This window comes from Trachinotus anak, unplaced genomic scaffold (genome assembly GCF_046630095.1).
Source record: "Trachinotus anak isolate AG129_WGS33_773 ecotype Australia unplaced genomic scaffold, CSIRO_AGI_Tana_v1 ptg000002l, whole genome shotgun sequence".
NCBI lineage: Eukaryota > Metazoa > Chordata > Actinopteri > Carangiformes > Carangidae > Trachinotus > Trachinotus anak.
In genome coordinates this window covers 3,691,095-3,711,494 of record NW_027273853.1, presented here as the reverse complement: position 1 = coordinate 3,711,494, position 20,400 = coordinate 3,691,095, and the positions used below count along the sequence as shown (strand labels likewise).

The 20,400-nt window shown below is 40.1% G+C and overlaps 1 protein-coding gene across 1 annotated transcript; it reads right to left on the bottom strand.

Annotated features, from left to right (window-relative positions):
• Positions 1–12,945: 12,945 nt before the first annotated feature.
• Positions 12,946–18,789, bottom strand: gins3 (GINS complex subunit 3). The gene is made up of 3 exons (XM_071490711.1): positions 18,493–18,789; positions 17,506–17,739; positions 12,946–14,401 (listed from the first exon to the last, which is right to left on the bottom strand). The coding sequence occupies exons 1-3, from the start codon at positions 18,661–18,663 to the stop codon at positions 14,171–14,173; spliced, it is 636 nt and encodes a 211-aa protein (XP_071346812.1). The 5' UTR covers positions 18,664–18,789; the 3' UTR covers positions 12,946–14,170.
• Positions 18,790–20,400: the final 1,611 nt, after the last annotated feature.

Below are 20,400 nucleotides of genomic sequence, written 5' to 3'. Positions count from 1 at the left end.
ACACCTATTTTAAACTGTGTAATTTTGAGACTCAGTGAATTGAATCCTAATGAATTGAATGTTATCAGTGTGTGTTATACTGAATTGTTTGACCTTCCCTGCCGCTTGAGCTCACTCTGGGCACCCCAGGGTGTCCTTGCAGGAAACAGCTGATTAAATATGAACTGCTCCAACAAAAGCTCCACTTAAAATGTTGTTTCCTTTCAGTTGCATGAGTAAAATTTTACAGAAAGGGGTGTGAATGAATTTCATTTGTTGTGTGGTAAAGAGAAGTGAGATGTTTTCACGTTGTAACCACCCTTCAAGCAACAAAACAAATTCCAGATATGCAGTGTGCTGTGTAACACAACAACACACTGATGGTTGGACTCTATAGAGATGCTGGTTTGAAGTGGATGATGTCCAGGTTTAGTTCATAAGGATTATTAATTGATATAAGAAACAATAAAGATGTGAGAATTTAAAAAGATCACAAATTTAAGGCAAGCAGAATTAGAATACATTGATTTTTTAAAAGATGAAAGTCGTGTGTATCATAGACAACTGTACTTCTTTCTCTGAGGTGCATCCTATAAGGCATTCAGACCACATAATCCCTACTCAAGGTCTACTTAATAGCTATTTTCTGTAATTTTCAACCATATTACATGGCATTCATCAGCAGATGGAGTTTTCTCAGTTGTGATAAAGCTGGCCTGTTGACATGCCAGCTGAGTGGCTGATTTGATATTCTCATTCATGTTGGCTGACATTCACTCTTGACCTTGCAAATAATAGTTTGACAAATCAATCCCAACTCAAGGTCAATTTACTGAAATTTGCAGAGCTTCCAATCATAACACAAGGTCTTAAACATCAAGGATATTAGTGTGAAATCAAATCAGCATGTGATGTTGGAGTGAGTTCAAAGCTTTGCTTAACCTTGGATGTTGGCCACATGGAGGTGGAACTCCACAAATGGCAGAAAATGTATTATAAAGCAAATACGTTCGGAAATAATTTCCTGTCCAGCAGATATGGAGCAACATCAGCATTTATCTTGGGTTGAGTTCGTGACAACCTAAGGCGAGTCCAAGATTCACTCTCCTTTTAGCTTGGTCACCACTCCTGAGAGGAAAATCTGGCTCTTTAGCTCCTAAATGTTCAACTATCATTACTAGCTTGTTGCTAATATTGTCTATCTGCCTTTTGGTGTTGTCAGGTAGTGTACAGTCAGTTTATCAGAGCTTATTTACTGCCCACTATGGCTGCACCAGTGAAGTTGCAAGCTTTAAAGGAGCTGTTTGTAAGTTTTGCTATTGCTACATAGCAAAATATATACATACATATACATACATATACATACAGCTGTTTACTGTATTTACCAGTAAAGAAGACTATAAGTGAAACCTTTCATTTTACACACAGCAATTTGCCCCAATGATAACATAAATAATCTTAATCAGTGCAGCTTTAAGGAGACTAATAGACCAGTAATAATAATCATGTATAAATAGAAAAAAGTAATTACGACCACAACAAGAACAACTTTGTTTTGTCCAATTTTTGACAAACCATCAGTCACATTATAGTAAATTATAGAGTCGAATGCAATCACACTACCCTGTCCTGCTACTTGTATCACTATTGCATAGTCAGACACCCACATCACCATCTACCAAATAGATGCCTATTTTTTCCTCACGGCTGCCTGCCACCTGCTACACATAATACGCATTGGACTCCCTCCGCTTACCAACCCTGACAACATGGCATTGTATGAGCCGCTGCTCTTGTGCCAACACAGGGGGGGTTGAGGGAGATAATACTCATTTGGAGAGCATAGCGGGGGCGTTGCTTCAGATACAGCTAATCCTCACACCTCATCGCTGAGATGTGGCTGGTTGCTGCAGTGCTCGCTGCTCCCTCTCTCCTTTTTCTTTCTTTCTCCTCCTCATTCTCGACATTGTGTCCCTTTCCTGCTGTCTTTATTCTCGTCTCTTAGCCCTCGTCTTTTTCTCTCTTATTTCTCCTCCTGCACTTTTCCCCTCTCTTCTGGGGGGTATGATCACAAGGGGTGAAAGGACAGGGCAGGTTTTAGACAGGAGAAGATAATGGAGGATTTAAAAGATAAGATAAGGGAGCCTGATTAAAAAGAGGGGCGGGGGATATATCACAGTGGGAAAGAGACAGATGCTTTACCCTTTACACGTTTACAAGTTAAATTCAATTCAATTCAATTTTATTTGTATAGCGCCAAATCATAATATACATTATCTCGAGGCACTCTACAGGGTCAGGTCAAGACCTTACTTTGTTACAGAATAAACCCAACAGTTCCCACAAAGAGCAAGCGCTTGGCGACAGGAGCGAGGAAAAACTCCCTTTTAACAGGAAGAAACCTCCAACAGAACCGGGCTCAGGGTGGGCGGCCATCTGCCTCGACCGGTTGGGTTTAGGAGGAGAAAAAAAAGGGGGGTGGATCTGGATCCTGCTGCTCCAGAGGCAGAGAGACCTGCAGAATGAGGACAGAGAGCGAGAGAGGAGAAGCACAAACTACGGGAGAGAAAAATACAAAGTTAATGGCATAAAGTAATCGAGAGAGAGAGAGAGAGAGAGACCCAGTGCATCATGGGAATCCCCCAGCAGTCTAGCTCTATAGCAGCATAACTAAGGGATGGACAGGACATACCCGAGCCAGCCCTAACTATAAGCTTTACTACACAGGACAGTTTTAAGCCTGGTCTTAAAGGTAGAGAGGGTGTCTGCCTCCCGAACCCACACTGGGAGCTGGTTCCACAGGAGAGGAGCCTGATAGCTGAAGGCTCTGCCCCCCATTCTACTCTTACTAACTCTGGGAACCACAAATAGACCTGCATTTAGAGAGCGAAGTGTCCTATTGGGGAAATAGGGAACTAAAAACTCTCCAAGGTATGATGTTGCCTGACCATTAGGCACCATATAAAGTTTCTCTTTATATCCCGTTAAACTGGAAATCTTTGGGTTTTGCTGCTGAACAAAACAAGTGATCTGAACAGTTCACCTCCAGCTGAGGAAGTTTTTCACTATTTTCATATATTTTATAATCTACACAATTTATTGACAAATGATCAACATATTAATTGATTGTGAACTCATGTATGTAGCTTTTTATGCTTCTCAAAATTAAGACTACTTTTCAGTTGTTACCTGTCATGAACAGGACAACGGCTCTCTGGTGTCCCTGCTTTTGTTTTAGAGAGCCCAGAAATATCAGGACCCAGTTTAATTATTTTGGAGTATCTCTGCCTCATTTTCTAACTGTCAACTTAATAATGGGTGTGTGGCAAAATGCCTTTGTGAGACCTACGTCCACTCTGCTACATCTTTGTTTTAAAACACATCTTTTATGCTATGTTTCCACCTCACATCCAAACTACTCCGGGGTTTTCAGCCCCAGAAACAATGTCTTTTGGAAACACTGGTAACCCCGTTTTAATTTGAAAACTCCAGGGTTATGTTGTAGTCTGGACGGGAAAACAGAGACCAGCTGAAAGGATGACATAGTCGCACCTGGTCGCTCCCTGATTCATCAGCCGCCACCGCCAGTGGTGAAAGCAACATGAGTTAAGAATTACAAGTGTCACTGACCCTGTTGTCTTTGCGAGCAGCTGTTGTGCAGTTAAATTCTGCATTTTAAGGCTACAACTGTCTTTACTGTTTCCCGTTCGTAGTATCTTCTGCAACTGATCAGCTAAGTACAACTGAGAGTGGACAATCTGCTTCCTGTTTACACTGGCTTGCACATGCCCAGTGTACATGAATGGTCATATATGTGTGTGTTTTCAGGTGTGAAAGTATGGATGCAGACAGTTTCTGATATGGAGCTAAAACAGTCATCTGGACCGAGATCGTTTTCAAAAACATAGTAGTGTGGACGATGTCCCAGGTAAGCCACCAGGTACATCGCATGGCCACACCTGGTACAGCAGTATTGTAGCATCATGTGACACCCAAAAATCTGTATCTGTCGCATTTTTGGATTGGAGTGTTTTTCCCCTTAAGGTTTGTTCTTTCAATCTTAAATGTGTTTTAATATTTGGAGCATTTTTGCATTTTGAGTGTGTTTCCTTTAATGTTTGCTCTGTGAGCTTTGTTCTTATATACAGTTAGTTTATTGTGGAAATTGCAGTAATGTCTATACTCAACGTTAAAGATAACCTTATTGTTAATATTGCACATTTAAATTGTAAAGTGCACACAAACACAGACACACAAAGGTAGAATAGGACAACTTTTAAAACTAGACAAGAGCAGTGTTAAACAGGTCAGACTACAGTAGGCTACCTATTTTTAATTTGATCGCAGAGGGAATAAAAGATTTTTTGTAGATGTTTTTTCCGGGGCAGTGGGACTTTGTAGTGTCCTGATTACTGACCAGGTGCACAGTTCAGATAAAGGAGTTTGGGGTGAAGCAATCATTTTGCTGGCCTGAGTAGTTATTGGATTAGAGTATTGATTTTAGGTGAGGGTGTTGTACCAGGCTGAAATGTTGAAGGTGAGTATAAATTCAATTAGTGTCCTGTAAATCAGGGTGAAGATGTCCTTGCTGACGTTGTTCTTGTTCCAGCAGCTGGCCTTCAACACTGAGGGGTTGGAAAAAAGGTGGCTGTTGTGAGTCCTGGTTCTCTCGGCTCCCACAGCCCAGCACCTCGGCCTTGGTGATGTTGAACTTGAGGGAGCGTTCCTGAAAAGTCCAGACCAGGTTGTGTACTGCCTGATGGTGTTCAGACAAGGACAGTGCAGCACCCAGGGCAGACTGGATGAAGTGCCCATTGTTGTTTTTGTTCCACTTTTGGTGCTTTTCAAAATATCTCAGCTAGATGAGATGAGGAAAGTTATATTGGTTGCTAGGTAACATAAAGACACAAAAGTTAATTACAGATGTTGTCTATGTAGGATTTCTTGAGACCAGATAGGATTCCTAAAGGCAGTCAGGAATCGATACCAAACTGATACTCCTCCTATCTTAAAATAGGAAGATACCTTACAGTGCGTCCGGAAAGTATTCGCAGCGCTTCACTTTTTCCACATTTTGTTATGTTACAGCCTTATTCCAAAATTGATTAAATTCATTTTTTACTTCAAAATTCTACACACAATACTCGATAATGACAAAGTGAAAAAAGTTTGCTTGAAACTTTACAAATTTATTAAAAATAAAAAACAAAAATATAACATGTACATAAGTATTCACAGCCTTTGCTCAATACTTTGTTGAAGCACCTTTGGCAGCAATTACAGCCTCAAGTCTTTTTGAGTATGATGCTACAAGCTTGGCACACCTATGTTTGGGCAGTTTCTCCCATTCTTCTTTGCAGAACCTCTCAAGCTCCATCAGGTTGGATGGGGAGCGTCGGTGCACAGCCATTTTCACATCTCTCCAGAGATGTTCAATCGGGTTCAAGTCTGGGCTCTGGCTGGGCCACTCAAGGACATTCACAGAGTTGTCCCGAAGCCACTCCTTTGTTATCTTGGCTGTGTGCTTAGGGTCGTTGTCCTGTTGGAAGATGAACCTTCGCCCCAGTCCGAGGTCCAGAGCGCTCTGGAGCAAGTTATCATCAAGGATGTCTCTGTACATTGCTGCATTCATCTTTCCCTCGACCCTGACTAGTCTCCCAGTTCCTGCTGTTGAAAAACATCCCCACAGCACGATGCTGCCACCACCATGCTTCACTGTAGGGATGGTACTGGCCAGGTGATGAGCGGTGCCTGGTTTCGTCCAGACATGACGCTTGGCATTCAGGCCAAAGAGTTCAATCTTTGTTTCATCAGACCAAAGAAGTTTGTTTCTCATGGTCTGAGAGTCCTTCAAGTGCCTTTTGGCAAACTCCAGGCGGGCTGTCCTGTGCCTTTTACTGAGGAGTGGCTCTGTCTGGCCACTCTACCATACAGGCCTGATTGGTGGAGTGCTGCAGAAATGGTTGTCCTTCTGGAAGGTTCTCCTCTCTCCACAGAGCAACGCTGGAGCACTGTCAGAGTGACCATGGCCAGCTCCAGGAAGAGTCCTGGTGGTTCCAAACTTCTTCCATTTACGGATGATGGAGGCCACTGTGCTCATTGGGACCTTCAGTGCTGCAGGAATGTTTCTATACCCTTCCCCAGATCTGTGCCTCGATACCATCCTGTCTCGGAGGTCTACATACAATTCCTTGGACTTCATGGCTTGGTTTGTGCTCTGACACGCACTGTCAACTATGGGACCTTATATAGACGGGTGTGTGCCTTTCCAAATCATGTCCAATCAACTGAGTTTACCACAGGTGGACTCCAATCAAGTGGTAGAAACATCTGAAGGATGATCAGTGGAAACAGGATGCACCTGAGCTCAATTTTGAGTGTCATGGCTGTGAATATTTGTGTACATGTGATGTTTTTTGTTTTTTATTTTTAATATATTTACAAAAATTTCAAGCAAACTTTTTTCACTTTGTCATTATGGGGTATTGTGTGTAGAATTTTGAGGTAAAAATGAATTTAATCCATTTTGGAATAAGGCTGTAACATAACAAAATGTGAAGCGCTGTGAATACTTTCTGGATGTACTGTATATATGTTTCCTACCCTCCCACTAGACCCTCTTTCCCTTCATATTTACTTCTGCCTGTGTCCTAAAAGTAAATCCAGAGGTATCTGATTAGTAAGGGAGATACATGTGATGGTTCTGGGGGAAGGCGACTCAACTCCAACAAGTAGTCCCATGAGTGGGGAAGCCCACCTGGGTTGGCAGCAGATGGATGTGAGTAGAGTCCAATGCTGATCCTCAGGGACTAGATTCTACTAACTAGGGCAATGTTGTTATGGTAAGTACAGTACCGTGTCACTTCACGCTTGCAGTGACTCATCTGGCTATTAGACCCACTCAAACCAACTTTTTCTAGGAAACAAGCCAAAAAAAAAACCCCCACAGAGCTCTGAACTGACAGCTTGGGCACCTTTGCACATGACAGCTCTTCACAGTGGAAACCATAGATCAATAAATCAGCACCTATTCAGTGTATTCATTTGAACTACAGAGGACAACAATAACTATAGCATACAACAACTTCAATAGAAATACAAAAGTTAACTTTAACATATTAGCTGTGTGGAAACTAACTACTTATTAACTACTTATTCTTATTTATCAACGTGCTCTAGAATAAGAGTCACTGGTGCAGGCTGTGGTTGAGTGAAGACGATAAAATGTTAATTGCATGCTATGGTGTACTGGTGGCTCTGCTCAGAATAGAAACCCTGCCTGCACAGTGTCTCCTCAGTGAGAGAAAGTGATGAAATTATTTGTAGTGGTGACTCAAAGATCCAGGGCTAAAATGTGAATTCAGAGAAGAATAGAAATCTAGATGTCATTACAATTTAGGTGCTTATATGTAGAAATGAGGGACAGAGTGAGAGGCTGTGACGGAGGGAGAAAGAATAAGCCTTGGGCTCTTCTCAGCATTTTATCGTGTACACAAATGGTTTCCCAACAAATACCAAATGTCAGAGGCCCTTAGAGTAGACAAAAGCCAGAGGCAGCATTAGTGTCTTGTATGTCAGCTTCCTGGACGCTTCCCCTCTGTCTGCCCTTTGCTTCAGCTAAACCTTTGGCTGAGGCTGCCCACCAGGACCCACAGACAGATGTAATGAAAAGGCTTGTAACAGATCTGCCTGCAGAGAAGGGTAATAGATAGATCCAGCCACAAACAATTCACACTTATCTGATTTCTCACCATAAACTATTACCCTGTGGGTGACACTGATTGTGTTGTGCCCCCATGACAATCATATTAATAACACTAAATTTATTAATATTGCACATTTCAAAGCACAGTTACAAAGAACATAAAGTATAAATCAAGATAAAATGATTAAAACAATTACAACAAATACCAACTGATAAAAGCTATAAGATAAAAGTTGGATGAGATGAGGCTTTAAAAACCTGGCAGCAGAGTTGCGCATTGGTTTTAGTCTTTAAAGTCTTTGGTTGTTTGACTGCTGAAGAATAGACTGTTGTAATATATAAAACTATGGATCTTTTCCAGATCTGCAGGTGACAGGAACATTTGAATGATATTGATTAAATGCCACAACAGAAGTGCACAACTTTAGTCATCTGACTGTCACAGGAGAGATCCTCATACACCTAGCTTACAGCCTGTTTTTAATAATATTAGATAAGGTGTTAAAGGAGAGATTGTTGATGCTGCTCCTGCTGGGGTCAGGTGGTGTAATAATAAGTATTTATGATTTTCAACTGAAGGAAATCTTTGGACATCCAATTCTTTGTTTCAGCAAGGCCAGAGATAATAAATACCACATTAGTGGTACAGTGGATGATACACCAGTGTATGCCTCAATAAAGCTATGGAGACATACACTTGTGTGTCATCCACATAACAAGGAAAATCAACATTGTGTCTAAAAAACAGGACCTAGAATAGAGCCCTGAAGGACCTCTGAAAAGAGGCATCATTCTCTGTTTGTATCCAAACTGCAAGGGATCCAACTCTGAGCTCTAAGTAGAGAAACAATATCAAGACATTTCATTACTATGGAGGTACAACAACAGCCCAATAGTCATTGTGATCCACAAGGCAAGGTTTCTTTGGCACTGGTGTGATGATAGTTTCAGAATCCATAGCAGAATCCATACTAGTAGTGGCGACATCTGCGGTGGTGACACCTTCTTGCTATCCCACCGGTTTCAGGGTCATGTCTTGTACACAGTTCTGATGACAGATGACCTAGACTGTGTGATGTGCATTGGGATCCTGTGAAAGGGAGGAAGCAATTGACCCAATGGCAAGGGCAGGTTTAGCTTGGTGCTGGAAGTAAGTTATGATATGGTAAGGTGCAGTACAGTACAGTATGGTATGGTAGAATCCATAAAAGTCTCTTTGGTCCTACACAGGTCATTTATGCTCAGCAGGTTGGTGTTGGCTTACTTCTGCTGGACTAATTCTGATATGAAGATCAAACAAGATAGAAACAAGATGAAATGTTCGTCTCGGAAGTTAAGACCTCAAACAATGTGTTACGACAGAATAAATCTGAGACACATGAAGAATCAGAAGACACAGCACACATCACAACATCTTTATACCACATTAAAACTAATGTGAATACTTTGTGTGCAGGTCGCCCTCTGTCAGGCCAATCCCATATCAGGATCAATAGTTACAGCCCTGAGGCAACATCAATATTTTCATCACCAGTGATCTATCTCTCATCTCACTTCCCATCATCTGACCCACATTTAACACTTCAGCAAACAGCTAGGACTGGGCCACCCTCACATGTTGTTACACTAATGTCTTTTCCACAGAAATTCATGTATGACCAGTTAGCAGCCTGTTGGTTATCTGTTAATATTCACACCAGCTACAAACAGGGTTTTCCTGGGTTGCTGTCTGCTGAGTGAGACTCTTTAATGGTGTATGGAGGATAATGTGACTCTGGTAGACCTTAAGCCTCCAGTGTGTGTGGCACTTAATGAGTTAAGAGCCAAGGTTGGCAGATCTAGCTACAGTTTTGCCCTTGCACCATATCGGTGCAGATGGCCTCAGCTGAACCAGGGAAAACATTTCCTCTCTATAAACATCATTTGTTTTTTACATGATGTGGTTTATATTATTTGAATCTTTATTGATATATTTTCTGAATTATTGGATTATTACTACTACTAGATGAATTTAGTTTTTTGATGCTGTATAAAGAGATGAACTGTTATGCTTGCTGTGTTTTTAATCTCATCGTAAACATTTCAAATGATAATCAACAAAATTCATTCACTGATGCCCTTCTAGTGACCCCTTAGAGTCCGGATGACATGTTGGAATCGTTGCTGTACTTAGGGCCATGTTAGATTTGCAGCTAAAATGTTACGTCTGGCTTGAGTGTGGCAACAGAGGAAAGACTGAGGTCATTGAAATCACTGTGCAGGCATGAATGTGTTCAGCACATCTCATAGCAATCTGTGTATTAAAGGTATAATATGTGACTTTTTCATATTAAAATGTCTGTAAATGACTAGATATATATTATATATTTTGATTAGTTGTGTACTTACTTACCCAGATCTTTCTAGCAGTTTTCAGCACTAACGTGCTTCAACTAGTCAAAACACTAGTTGCCTACCAGAAGCAGTCAAAGTATGATTATTTTTGCAGTCTGAGGCCACACTTTTTAGATCTTGGTCGTTTTTAACCATGCATTTTAACCAAATGTAGGATTTTGGTCATCGTACATCAATGAACAGAGAAACAAGCAGAGCAAACAGTCGCAGCTCAGCTCCCAGCCCCTCAGAGACATCCTGTGTCTACTGAACAGCGTTGGTGAAACGCTGCTTTTTAACATGAAACTGCTTCATTAAGAGTTTTTACCAGTTTTAATACCCTGGTCCATTTGTTTTAGACAGGAAAAGACTGTGGATAATTCAGCTGCTGGTAAAAACCTGCTGAACGACTGACACTGAAGGAATCCAAACTGGGAGAAGCTGACTGCAGTGATGCCAGTGGTGGTCACTTCAGTCCTCTGCTTCCTGTGTCTGTCCTCCTCCTGAGTTCTGCAGGGATATCCACTGATGTGGTCCCCACGTAGTCTGGCCTCAGTGTGATCAGCTGGTCCCTGGTGTAAATAAGACTGTGAAGTTGCTCTGCAACAGTAGCATTACTGACTGACACCATTCAAAAAAGTAGATGAATGAAAATTAAATCAAATAATTTCACACTGAAAACAGACCAAAGCTCTACAAGCACATTTAGACAGAGTGCAGCTTAAATAAGGGGACAAAAGAAGAAAGCTAAAAGTTGGAAAAATAAGAAAACGAGCAGGAGGAACTGCAACAGGCTGCACACATGCATACAAAATATAAACAGTTGGGTCCAAAAGTCTGAGACTTTTCACTTTTAAACCCCACTATACACACACACACATTGCATAATGCTTCAGTGTTTTAATGCTGCAGTGATTCAGGCTGTGATTACTGTAAATCTGAAATCTGAATACTGTAAATATAAAGGCAGAAACACCAGTGAGTCATTAAGAAGTGAGTCAGTTTTAACATGGGTTAACATAATAAACTGTTATGGTCAGTATGGGGTCTGTAAAGTTTGTAGGGACCATGTGTGGAATTTGACATTTTCACATGGTTGCATCTGAATGTCACCTCTGGATAACCAGCAGTTATCCAGAAGGACAACAGGTTAATGATATCAGCAGCTGAAGGTCAAAACAGTCTCACACATACTGTACACTCAGAGTGAGACAAAACTAGGACAAATACCAGCCGCACCTTGCAGTAATATAGACTGGCAGAGAAAACCAGCACTGTGGCGATCATGGGTTTTTGCTTTTGATTGTTAGACTGTTGGAGGAGTTGATTTTGACCAGTGGACATTTCTGAGAACGGAGTTTGTCGTGGTAAACAGATTTATTGCTGAGTGTCTTTCAGTCAGTGTTGTTGAGTGTTGTACGCTGTGGTAACTGGTCCGCTGTGTGACATGCTGTGTACTGTTATTTGGCCACATTACATAATGCTTCAGTGTTTTTGATGCTGCAGTGATTCAGGCTGTGAATACTGTAGAGCACAACTATGAAGGCAGAAACGCCAGTGAGTCATTAAGAAGTGAGTCAGTTTTAACACAGGTCTGACTATTACCATTAGCAGCATTATGCAGTGGCCCCGAGAGCTCTGCAACTTAAAACACATGCAAATTCAGAAAACATCGCATTGTTGTTCAATGATTTGTGACTTTTGAAGATAAAAGCATTGAACAACAGCTGCGTATAAATGTATTATAATATGTTTATTATATATTATCCACGCAACTGCGTTTGAGTCAGGTTCATCACTTTTTGTGTCCCCTGGAAACACTTCTCTTGCGTTGTGAGTATTTACATGTGTTGTCATTGATGAAGATGTTCTCTAAATTTTTTTGTGTTTTGTCTGTTTGCGTGTTTTCTTAAGCTGCAGTGGATTGACCTCTCAGGGCCACCGTAGTATTAAGTTATTGTCAGCAGGTTTGCTTACATAGAGCTATGTGGATCAAACATAGGTTAAGTCCGTGCAGCATGGACTCATTTTTGTACTAAAACTAGGAGCTGCCGTGAGCCGTGGCGTGGAGGAATGATGTCACAGCGTTCTGAGTGAAGTTGTTCTGGCATTACGTGGTGACCAACACCTTCCTAAGACACTTCCTGTTGGTTTTTGTCTCTCCTGATGCAGTGCTCAACTGTTTTTAAGATATTCTGAGATAAGAACATATTTTTGATTCTTTTACATGTCACAGCAGAGGACATCGTGTCAGTAGGACAATACTAACCATGTGTGACAGTGAAAATATCATATATATAAACACATGTGTGTTTGTATATTATATATTATATATACAATGGGGTCCAAATGTTTGAGACAAAAGTGGTTGGCTGCTAGTGGGGGTGGGTGTTCCTGAGGGTTCCTGTGAGGTTTAAGCTGAAGAACCTTTTTAAACATTATTGTTATTGTCTCTGTGTTGACGTGGTGTGTGACCAAAGACAATTCACCAGCATTTGGTGTCTGCTACATCATCACTGCATTATATTCTGCTCACTGTGCGCAACAGCTGGCATTTAGAAGTGACCTCGAATTACACTTTGCATAGAAATGACAGTGAACAGTAACAGTTAAGAGATAGCTGCTCTCTAATGGGGCTGCACTATTTATCAAAAATATAATCCAAATCACAATATGACCAAGTGCAATACCTAAATCATAGGTAATTTTTTCTTAACACAGTTGTTGACAAAGTGTTGTGGTGTTACTGAGACATCCTGGCCTACAAATCATATTCTCCAACAAAAATCACATCATCATCATTTTTTTCCCCAGTGAAAATTAAATAAAAAAACATGACTTATTGGAATATCGCAATATCTGCGATAATAATCATTGTATGATTTAAAAAAAAATTTTTATTCTTTTTTGCACATCATGCAGACCTACTCTCTCCACTATGAATGGGATATTTTTCATTTTTAAAGCCCATGTTAATACTTTACAACAAAGTGATATGTTACTTAAATAACCATGGATAACGATGGATGTTTCCCAAACAGTGTGGATGCAGGTGGAAGCTGAAACAACAGACTATAACAAGGTCCATGCAAATATTTGTAAAATAAGGACTTAAAGCTTTGTCAACAGGTGATTTTGTATGTTGTTTTGTATGAAGGAAGCTATCTGGGGTATTTTTAATGCAACTGCAGGGCCTACTAGGCAATAAAGGAATTACTGAGTTGACCTGTTTTAACCAGCAACGATGAACCAGCTTTAATACAGAATGACATATATAAAAACAGAAGTTTATCCATGACCCACTCCCATGCCTTCACACTATATGACTTAACCCTGACCTTCCACTCGCTGATGCATCGCAGACAGCCAACAAAGATCTTAAAGACTGAATATCTAGACCTGTCAGGGAGTCCAAATCCATTTGTGTGAAAAGTGCTGTTGTGATTGGCAATAAGAGAGTAAGACACACAATGAGGGGAGACCCATGAAGGAGTTGTACAACATCAGTCCCTGCTGCCCACACATCCCGATCCATGCTCTTATCCACAATCTTTTCTTTCTTTCTTGTATTTCTGCTGCAAATCAGCAAACGAACAACGTAATCACTCGCTTCTTGCAGACATTCATTTTGGAACTTCTGTCTCACGCATGGTAACGCGCCATTTCCTATGTCACTTCTCACATGTTTTCATGACAAGACGTGGTTTGAAGCCCAGACAGACTCGGATTTCATAATTTGTGACTGTCACTGATCAGTCGTGCAGTGTGCAAACCACAACAATTTTACAAAACAAGTTGTGTTGTGTATCAGTACAGCAGTCCGAGTCCTGTTCTCCATAAATGGCATAAACTGCTTACAATTGCAAATCTGTCACCAGCAAATGTTTGGCATCTTTACTTCCTAAATGATAGAAACAATCAAAACCACACCAACTGAATATTTCTAGATCAACTGCATGTTCATAAATCAACTGATACATAATCAACAGTTTTTGCACAATTCAATTGAAACAATGTGACAAATTAAGAAGGAAACATATTTATAATGTTCAGAGTTGTCATCCAGGGGCAAAGAAAACATGAGTCAGTCAGAGTCTGTAGCTGCAGGTCGGGTCAGGGCTGCACGTCGGTGATCTTCCTCTTGCGGTAGTTGAGAACCAGGCTGGAGGCTGTGAGCTGTGTGGCCTGACCCTTCTCCCAGCTCTGGAAACCATTGAGTCCGCTTTGTCCGGACCTAAACAGCCCTTTCTCCAGACAGTCCAGGCGCTCCACCAGTGCAGATGTGTCCTCATTGTAGGCATTCTGGGAAGAGTCCATGGTCCGTCTGAACCGGCCAATGAACGTCTGACAAAAGACAGAAACATTAGAAAAAAAATAGTAATAATTAGCAATAATAATAAAGTTCTTCATTAATGTTTCTGGCGACATGAGTGACTCACTTTGTGAACCAGCTGTCACCATTGATGTAAAAATTTCAAGTTAAACTTGACATATGTATAATTTATGTTCAGAACATCTTGAAAAATACTAATCTTAAAATATTAGAAAAAACATCAGTGTGTCCAGAACTGGCCACTGCTACGTTACACTGAGGTCTAACATTTGACCCTGTTTCCAAACAGGTTGGAACAATGTGTAAAATGTAAATAAAACACATTATGATGATGTGCAAATCATGTAAATCCATATTTCATTGAAAACAGAGCAAAGACAACATATCAAATGCTGACTTGCTGAAATTTTATTGTTTTATGAAAAATATCTGCTCAATTTCAATTTAATTCCAGCAACATGTTTCAAAAAAGTTGGGACAGGGGCAACAAAAGACTGGAAAAGTTGTGTAATACTAAAATAAACACCTGGCTGAATATCTCACAACTAATTAGGTTAATTGACACCAGGTCAGTAGATGAGTGGGTATAAAAAGAGGCTCCAGAGAGGCAGAGTCTCTGTGCAGTGAAGATGGAGAGACGTTCGCCACTCTGTGAAAGACTGTGTGAGCAAATCGTGCAACAGTTTAAGAATAATGTTCCTCTACGTAAAACTGCAAAGAATTTAGGAATTTCAGCCTCTACGGTTCATAATATCATTAAACGATTCAGAGAATCCAGAGAAATCTCTGTATGAAAGGGACAAGGCTGAAAACCAGTACTGGATGGCTGTGATCTTTGGGTCCTCAGGCAGCTCTGCATTAAAAACAGACACGATTCTATAGTGGAAATCACTGCATGGGCTCAGGAACACTTCTGAAAACCACTGTCTGTGAACACAGTTCTTCACTGCTCCACAAATGCAAGTTGAAACTTGAAACGTCTCTGACTTCTCTGGGCCCCGAGCTCATTTAAGATGGTCTGAGGCGAAATGGAAAAATCACCTGTGGTCTGAGGGGGCTACAGAGCAGAGGGACCATCCAGCAACATATGCTGCCATCCAGACAACGTCTGCTTCAGAGAAGACCTTGCACATTTCAGCAGGACACATGTTGCTGCACATATTACAACAGCAGGGCTCCACAGTAGAAGAGCCCGGACACTAAACTGACCTGTCTGCAGTCCAGACCCGTCACCCACTAAAAACATCTGGTGCATCATGAAACAGAAAATACGACAAAGGAGACCCCGAACTATTGAGCTGCTGAAATCCTGTATCAGGCAAGAATGGGACAATTCTCTTTCAGAACTCCAGCAGCTCATCTCCTCAGCTCCCAAACGTTTACAGAGCGTTGTTAAAAGAAGAGCTGATGAACATAGGGGGAAATATCACCTTGTCCCAACTTTCTAAAATGTGTTGCTGACATCAAATTAAAATTGAGCAAATATTTTCACAATAAAATTTCACCAATTCAACATCTGATATTTTGTCTTTGTTCTATTTTCAGTTAAATATGGGTTTACATGACTTGGAAGTGATTGCATTCTGTTTTTATTTACATTTTATACAGTGTCCCAACTTTTTTCAAAACAGGGTTGTAAATAATCTTTAATATATAATCTATAAAGCTGCAATCAGACAAAATCAGATAAATTTCCATCTTGATATTTTTGTTTCTTTAGTCTTAGCACAGAGCCTGGGCCACTGCCCATCTGCACAGTGTTGACTTAAATATATATCAACACTGACATCCTGGTATTGATTTTTTTTACTATTTCAAATGGGTAAAACCTTATTTCATTGTAGACCTTTGTGCAGCACACAGACTCACCCAGCCCCACCTTGCCTCTCTCTCTCTTTCTCACATACACACTGACAACAACCCATCTGTAGCTACAGCCACAAATAGAACCTAACTGTGTGGGAAACACTGTGCACATGATGAACACAGGCTGTATGTAGCTAACAAGTCTTCATAAGAGCCTCAGTTTTCACTCTTAAACCTCGGTAGAGTTAAAACACCAATAAACACACTAGTTGAAGAAATGGAAATGATGTCCATAATCAAAGATTTTCAAAAGAAGCCATGTGGTTAAAAACTTAACTTACCATTTAAAGTATGTTAAAACCTTGTGGTGTGTAAAGCCATGAAAAGTCTTATGGTGTACATCAACCCTGTGTTATGAGATCAGAGTCAATCTGCCTGGAAACAGCTGCACCACACAAACTGTATTCTGACATATTCTGATCTGAGTGCACCCCCTAGTTGTAATGTATGAAACCACACTACTGTGACTGTTAGTAAAATCTGTTTTGTCTCTGTTGATCTGTGAAAATGTGTGATGGAGAACCTGCACTGCTGTACAATGCTATATGTATCTATATTAACCACATGTGTATTGATTCATTTAAAGAAACAAAGAGAACTGTCTTAGGGGCTGCAAGCTTGTACAGTTCTGTCTCTCACAAATCCACAAAAATCCCACCAATAAAGTTTCGATTTCTGACCATTACAAGATGACGTCACTTTCTTAACAAAGGATACAAACCAAGCCTGAGTCAGATTGAATGAGCAGTGGCAGAGTTTTATAGTGATTTCTGTGAAAGCAGAAGTAACATTAGCACAGAATTCCTGCACACAAAAGTTGAGATAAAATTAAAATTATACTCATTTGTTCATTTAAAAATGTATTGTCTTTAATGGAGAGTCTAAGCTCATTAAATTTTTTCTTCTCCTGCAGGCGTGTCTCACCTCACAGAGGTTTTAAGTACACGCTGTTTTTATAAATCTATTCAGGGGTTTGCAGAGACATGCTGTGTCCTTGATGACGGAAATAAATTAAAAAAAAAAAAAAAAAAAAACTGTAATTAACGTGTAAATATTGTGTTTAACAAGGACTCCTGCCTGAAGTAAATATTTATTTTTAATGGTTGTCCAGCGTAGATCTGGACATGATTATAAATTGTTTCACACCAGGATCAGCGAAGAGGTTTGATATTTACTACCAGCACTTTTTGTGGCTTCTCACATTAAATGAACCCCTGTGTGTTACTGTTGTTCATGCTGTTGTGTTCACCTGCAGCAGCGTCTGTGCGATTTCTGTGTTCTCTGGGCTGTCAAAGTGTAGCATCTGGGATCCCAGGCTGTAGTAGTAGGGCCCCATCTTATGTAAGTCCACCACGTTGGGGTCGGCGTTGAACACGGTCCTCCAGCCCTGTTTGTACACCTTAGGAAGCTCCACTGACACCACCCTCCTCTTCCTCTCATACAGACCCTTGGACAACCACAGAGGAAGCTCCATCTTTGTACCCTGACGTAAAGAAAACAGATTTAGAGATGGAGCAACTGTCAAGACCCCTGCACACACACTAGGGTCCATACTGGAGTATGTGTCGCTGCAGGTGTCAGGTTGTGTCTCACCATCATATGAAATTTATTTATAGTCCAACAACTGAACAATAATAATAATATTCAATACCAGGACCCTGACAGAAATGTGACTCTATCCTTCTATTGTTTATGACTTATTTCTTTAACTAAATTATTTCAAATTAATTTCATAAATAAAAATCTCTTTTCATCTCAGATTAAGTTGCTTGTGCGTCCTCATGAAATGTAGCTTAAAGCATTTGGCCGCCCAGTTACCGACCAGAAAACAACGCTTCATCATGATTTATGTTTAATTTTCACTGGTAAGTTGCTCCTATACTAGGGGTTAGTTTTAGACGTTGACGTTGTTGAGTGCAGTTTTTATTGACTAGTGCTGTTTGGTAGGTTATAATTATGCCGAATTTTAAAGTTCGTCGTGTTAATGCTTGAATAGTATTAATAACATTTATCCCACATATGTGCTTTCACCAACACAAGGAGGAAAGAATAAACGGCAAAACATTGAATAGAGTTTGGCGTGAGCGTCTTTACACAACAAAAACACTAGTATCTGGGTCACTTTTGAGTGAAGTTCCGGTAGACATCTGGCAGACTGCTATCTTAAGACAAATATATTCATAACATTTCAATTGACACTGCATTTAATACATTTTCCCTCAGTGTCGTTACTGACCTCCGCTATGTCCTGACTGTCAGTCGACTTCTCCAGGAAACCAAGCCGTGGGAAAGCGCATTCTGTCCGGATAGGAAGTCTCTCATGTGAGAGCAAAATATCGTCCAGAGAAAGGAAATTTTCCTCCATCCCAACTCCAGGCTGTACGGGATGATACGACTGTGTATCCATTTCTGTTTAAATGAGAACACCAGCAGCAACACACCGACTATACTGAGAAAAATACTGAGCAGAAACTTGTCCTGCTGTGTTTTTTCTTCCTCTTTGCTCTTTTGGCGCCAGGACATATGGACCAATCAGAGCACTGCTGTGAGGTTTACGTCCAGACCAGAGCAATCGAGTCAATCTGATCGAACTGAGTCCTTCAGCCGTCTATGATGAGTTTTTTTCCTGCTTCATATTGTAATAATTACTGTTTGGTTTAGTTATATTATGATAAATATATATTTTGAATTCTGTGGTTGTAAAGCTAACTATAACATTTAACTAAATCTAAAATACTTTATCTTTTTTTTCTTCAACAATTCTGTCTTGAGTATTATTAACAATATTCACACACAAAACTGTTCGTTCCAGGTGTATGAATAGAATAGAATATGAAATATAAATAAACAAATATATAACTCATCATTGGTTCACATAAAATTTATCAAAGACTGAAATACGCTCCATTAGGGAAATATAATAACCTTACTATACTGCAATCATTTTAATGTCTGAAATTAAAAACTAAACTAAATTCACTTTTTCTCCCATAAAAGGTCAGCTGCAAGTTCAAATTTAGCCATTAGAGGTCAGAATATTACCAAGAAATGTTAAGTCACCTTTAGTCCTGTTTGTAAGAATCTTAAGCAGTCACTAAGGTGGAATATTATTATTAGTAGTAGTAGTAGTAATAGTCGTATTATTATTATTATTATTAGTAATAGTAGTAGTAGTAGTAGTAGTACGAGTTGTAGGAGTAGTATTAGTATAGAAATTACATAATAATGATATGTACTTTAAACAAGCACTGCAAAGTCAACCTTGAATTTCCATTCATCTCAAATGGAAAAAGAGGAGCAGGCTAATTAGCAAAACATGCTTCTCTTTTGCTCCATCCCTTTCTCCATCTGACCTGATCACATTCATCTGTTGATAAATGAAAAATGACAACCTGGTAGGGCACGATCAGTTGTTGATGCAGACAACAGGAAAAACGGGTCAGTCATCGTCCTTATTTTGACATGTTTTAATATTATAGATTATAATATATGTCATTATTATTTCCTAATCACAGATTGCACATAAAGATCATCAGATATGTTAGTCAGAGCCTCCCAAAAATAGGCAGCCATTCATATCCTTGGAGAACAAAATAAGTTGTGAACTAAAAGGGGTCAAATGAAATAAAGCCATATTAAATGAAGGTACTCTATTCTTGTAATGGTGTACAGGCAGTACAGTGGGTTACTGTCAACTGTAGCAGCAGCCTGAGAAACTCATTGGATATTTTCACTCAGCAAACCAGACGTCATTTCCCAAAAAGATCACCCCCCTCTATTAGTAGTGGACCAATGATAGACTTGGAACATTGTGTCCCACGCAAATAGGCAATGAAGTTAGCAGTTATCATTATCTTACGGTGCACTGTTATGCACCATGATGCTGGTCGCCTGTCCCTGCTGAGGTTAACACTGCCCTCTGTCTCAAACCCTCCATGTGTCAGGGCCTTAATAAGGAACACGGATGATCTCAGCACTAAAAGGATTGTAGCACTTTATTTCAAGTGTGGCTCATGAGGTATCACAACCATATTATAAGTGCAAGTGCTTTAAGATTAGATGTGATATAATGAGGAAAAAACTGTACTGGGATTGAATACTTTCTGCAGAAAACAATTTCATACCACATTTAAGTGTCTCAATT

Coding starts and splice junctions, on each gene's coding strand:
- gins3 (XM_071490711.1), bottom strand. CDS start 18,663: ATGGATACACAGTCGTATCATCCCGTACAGCCTGGAGTTGGGATGGAG. Junction 17,740..18,492: donor ACAGTCAGGACATAGCGGAG/GTCAGTAACGAC, acceptor TCTTTACGTCAG/GGTACAAAGATGGAGCTTCC. Junction 14,402..17,505: donor TCGCACAGACGCTGCTGCAG/GTGAACACAACA, acceptor GTCTTTTGTCAG/ACGTTCATTGGCCGGTTCAG.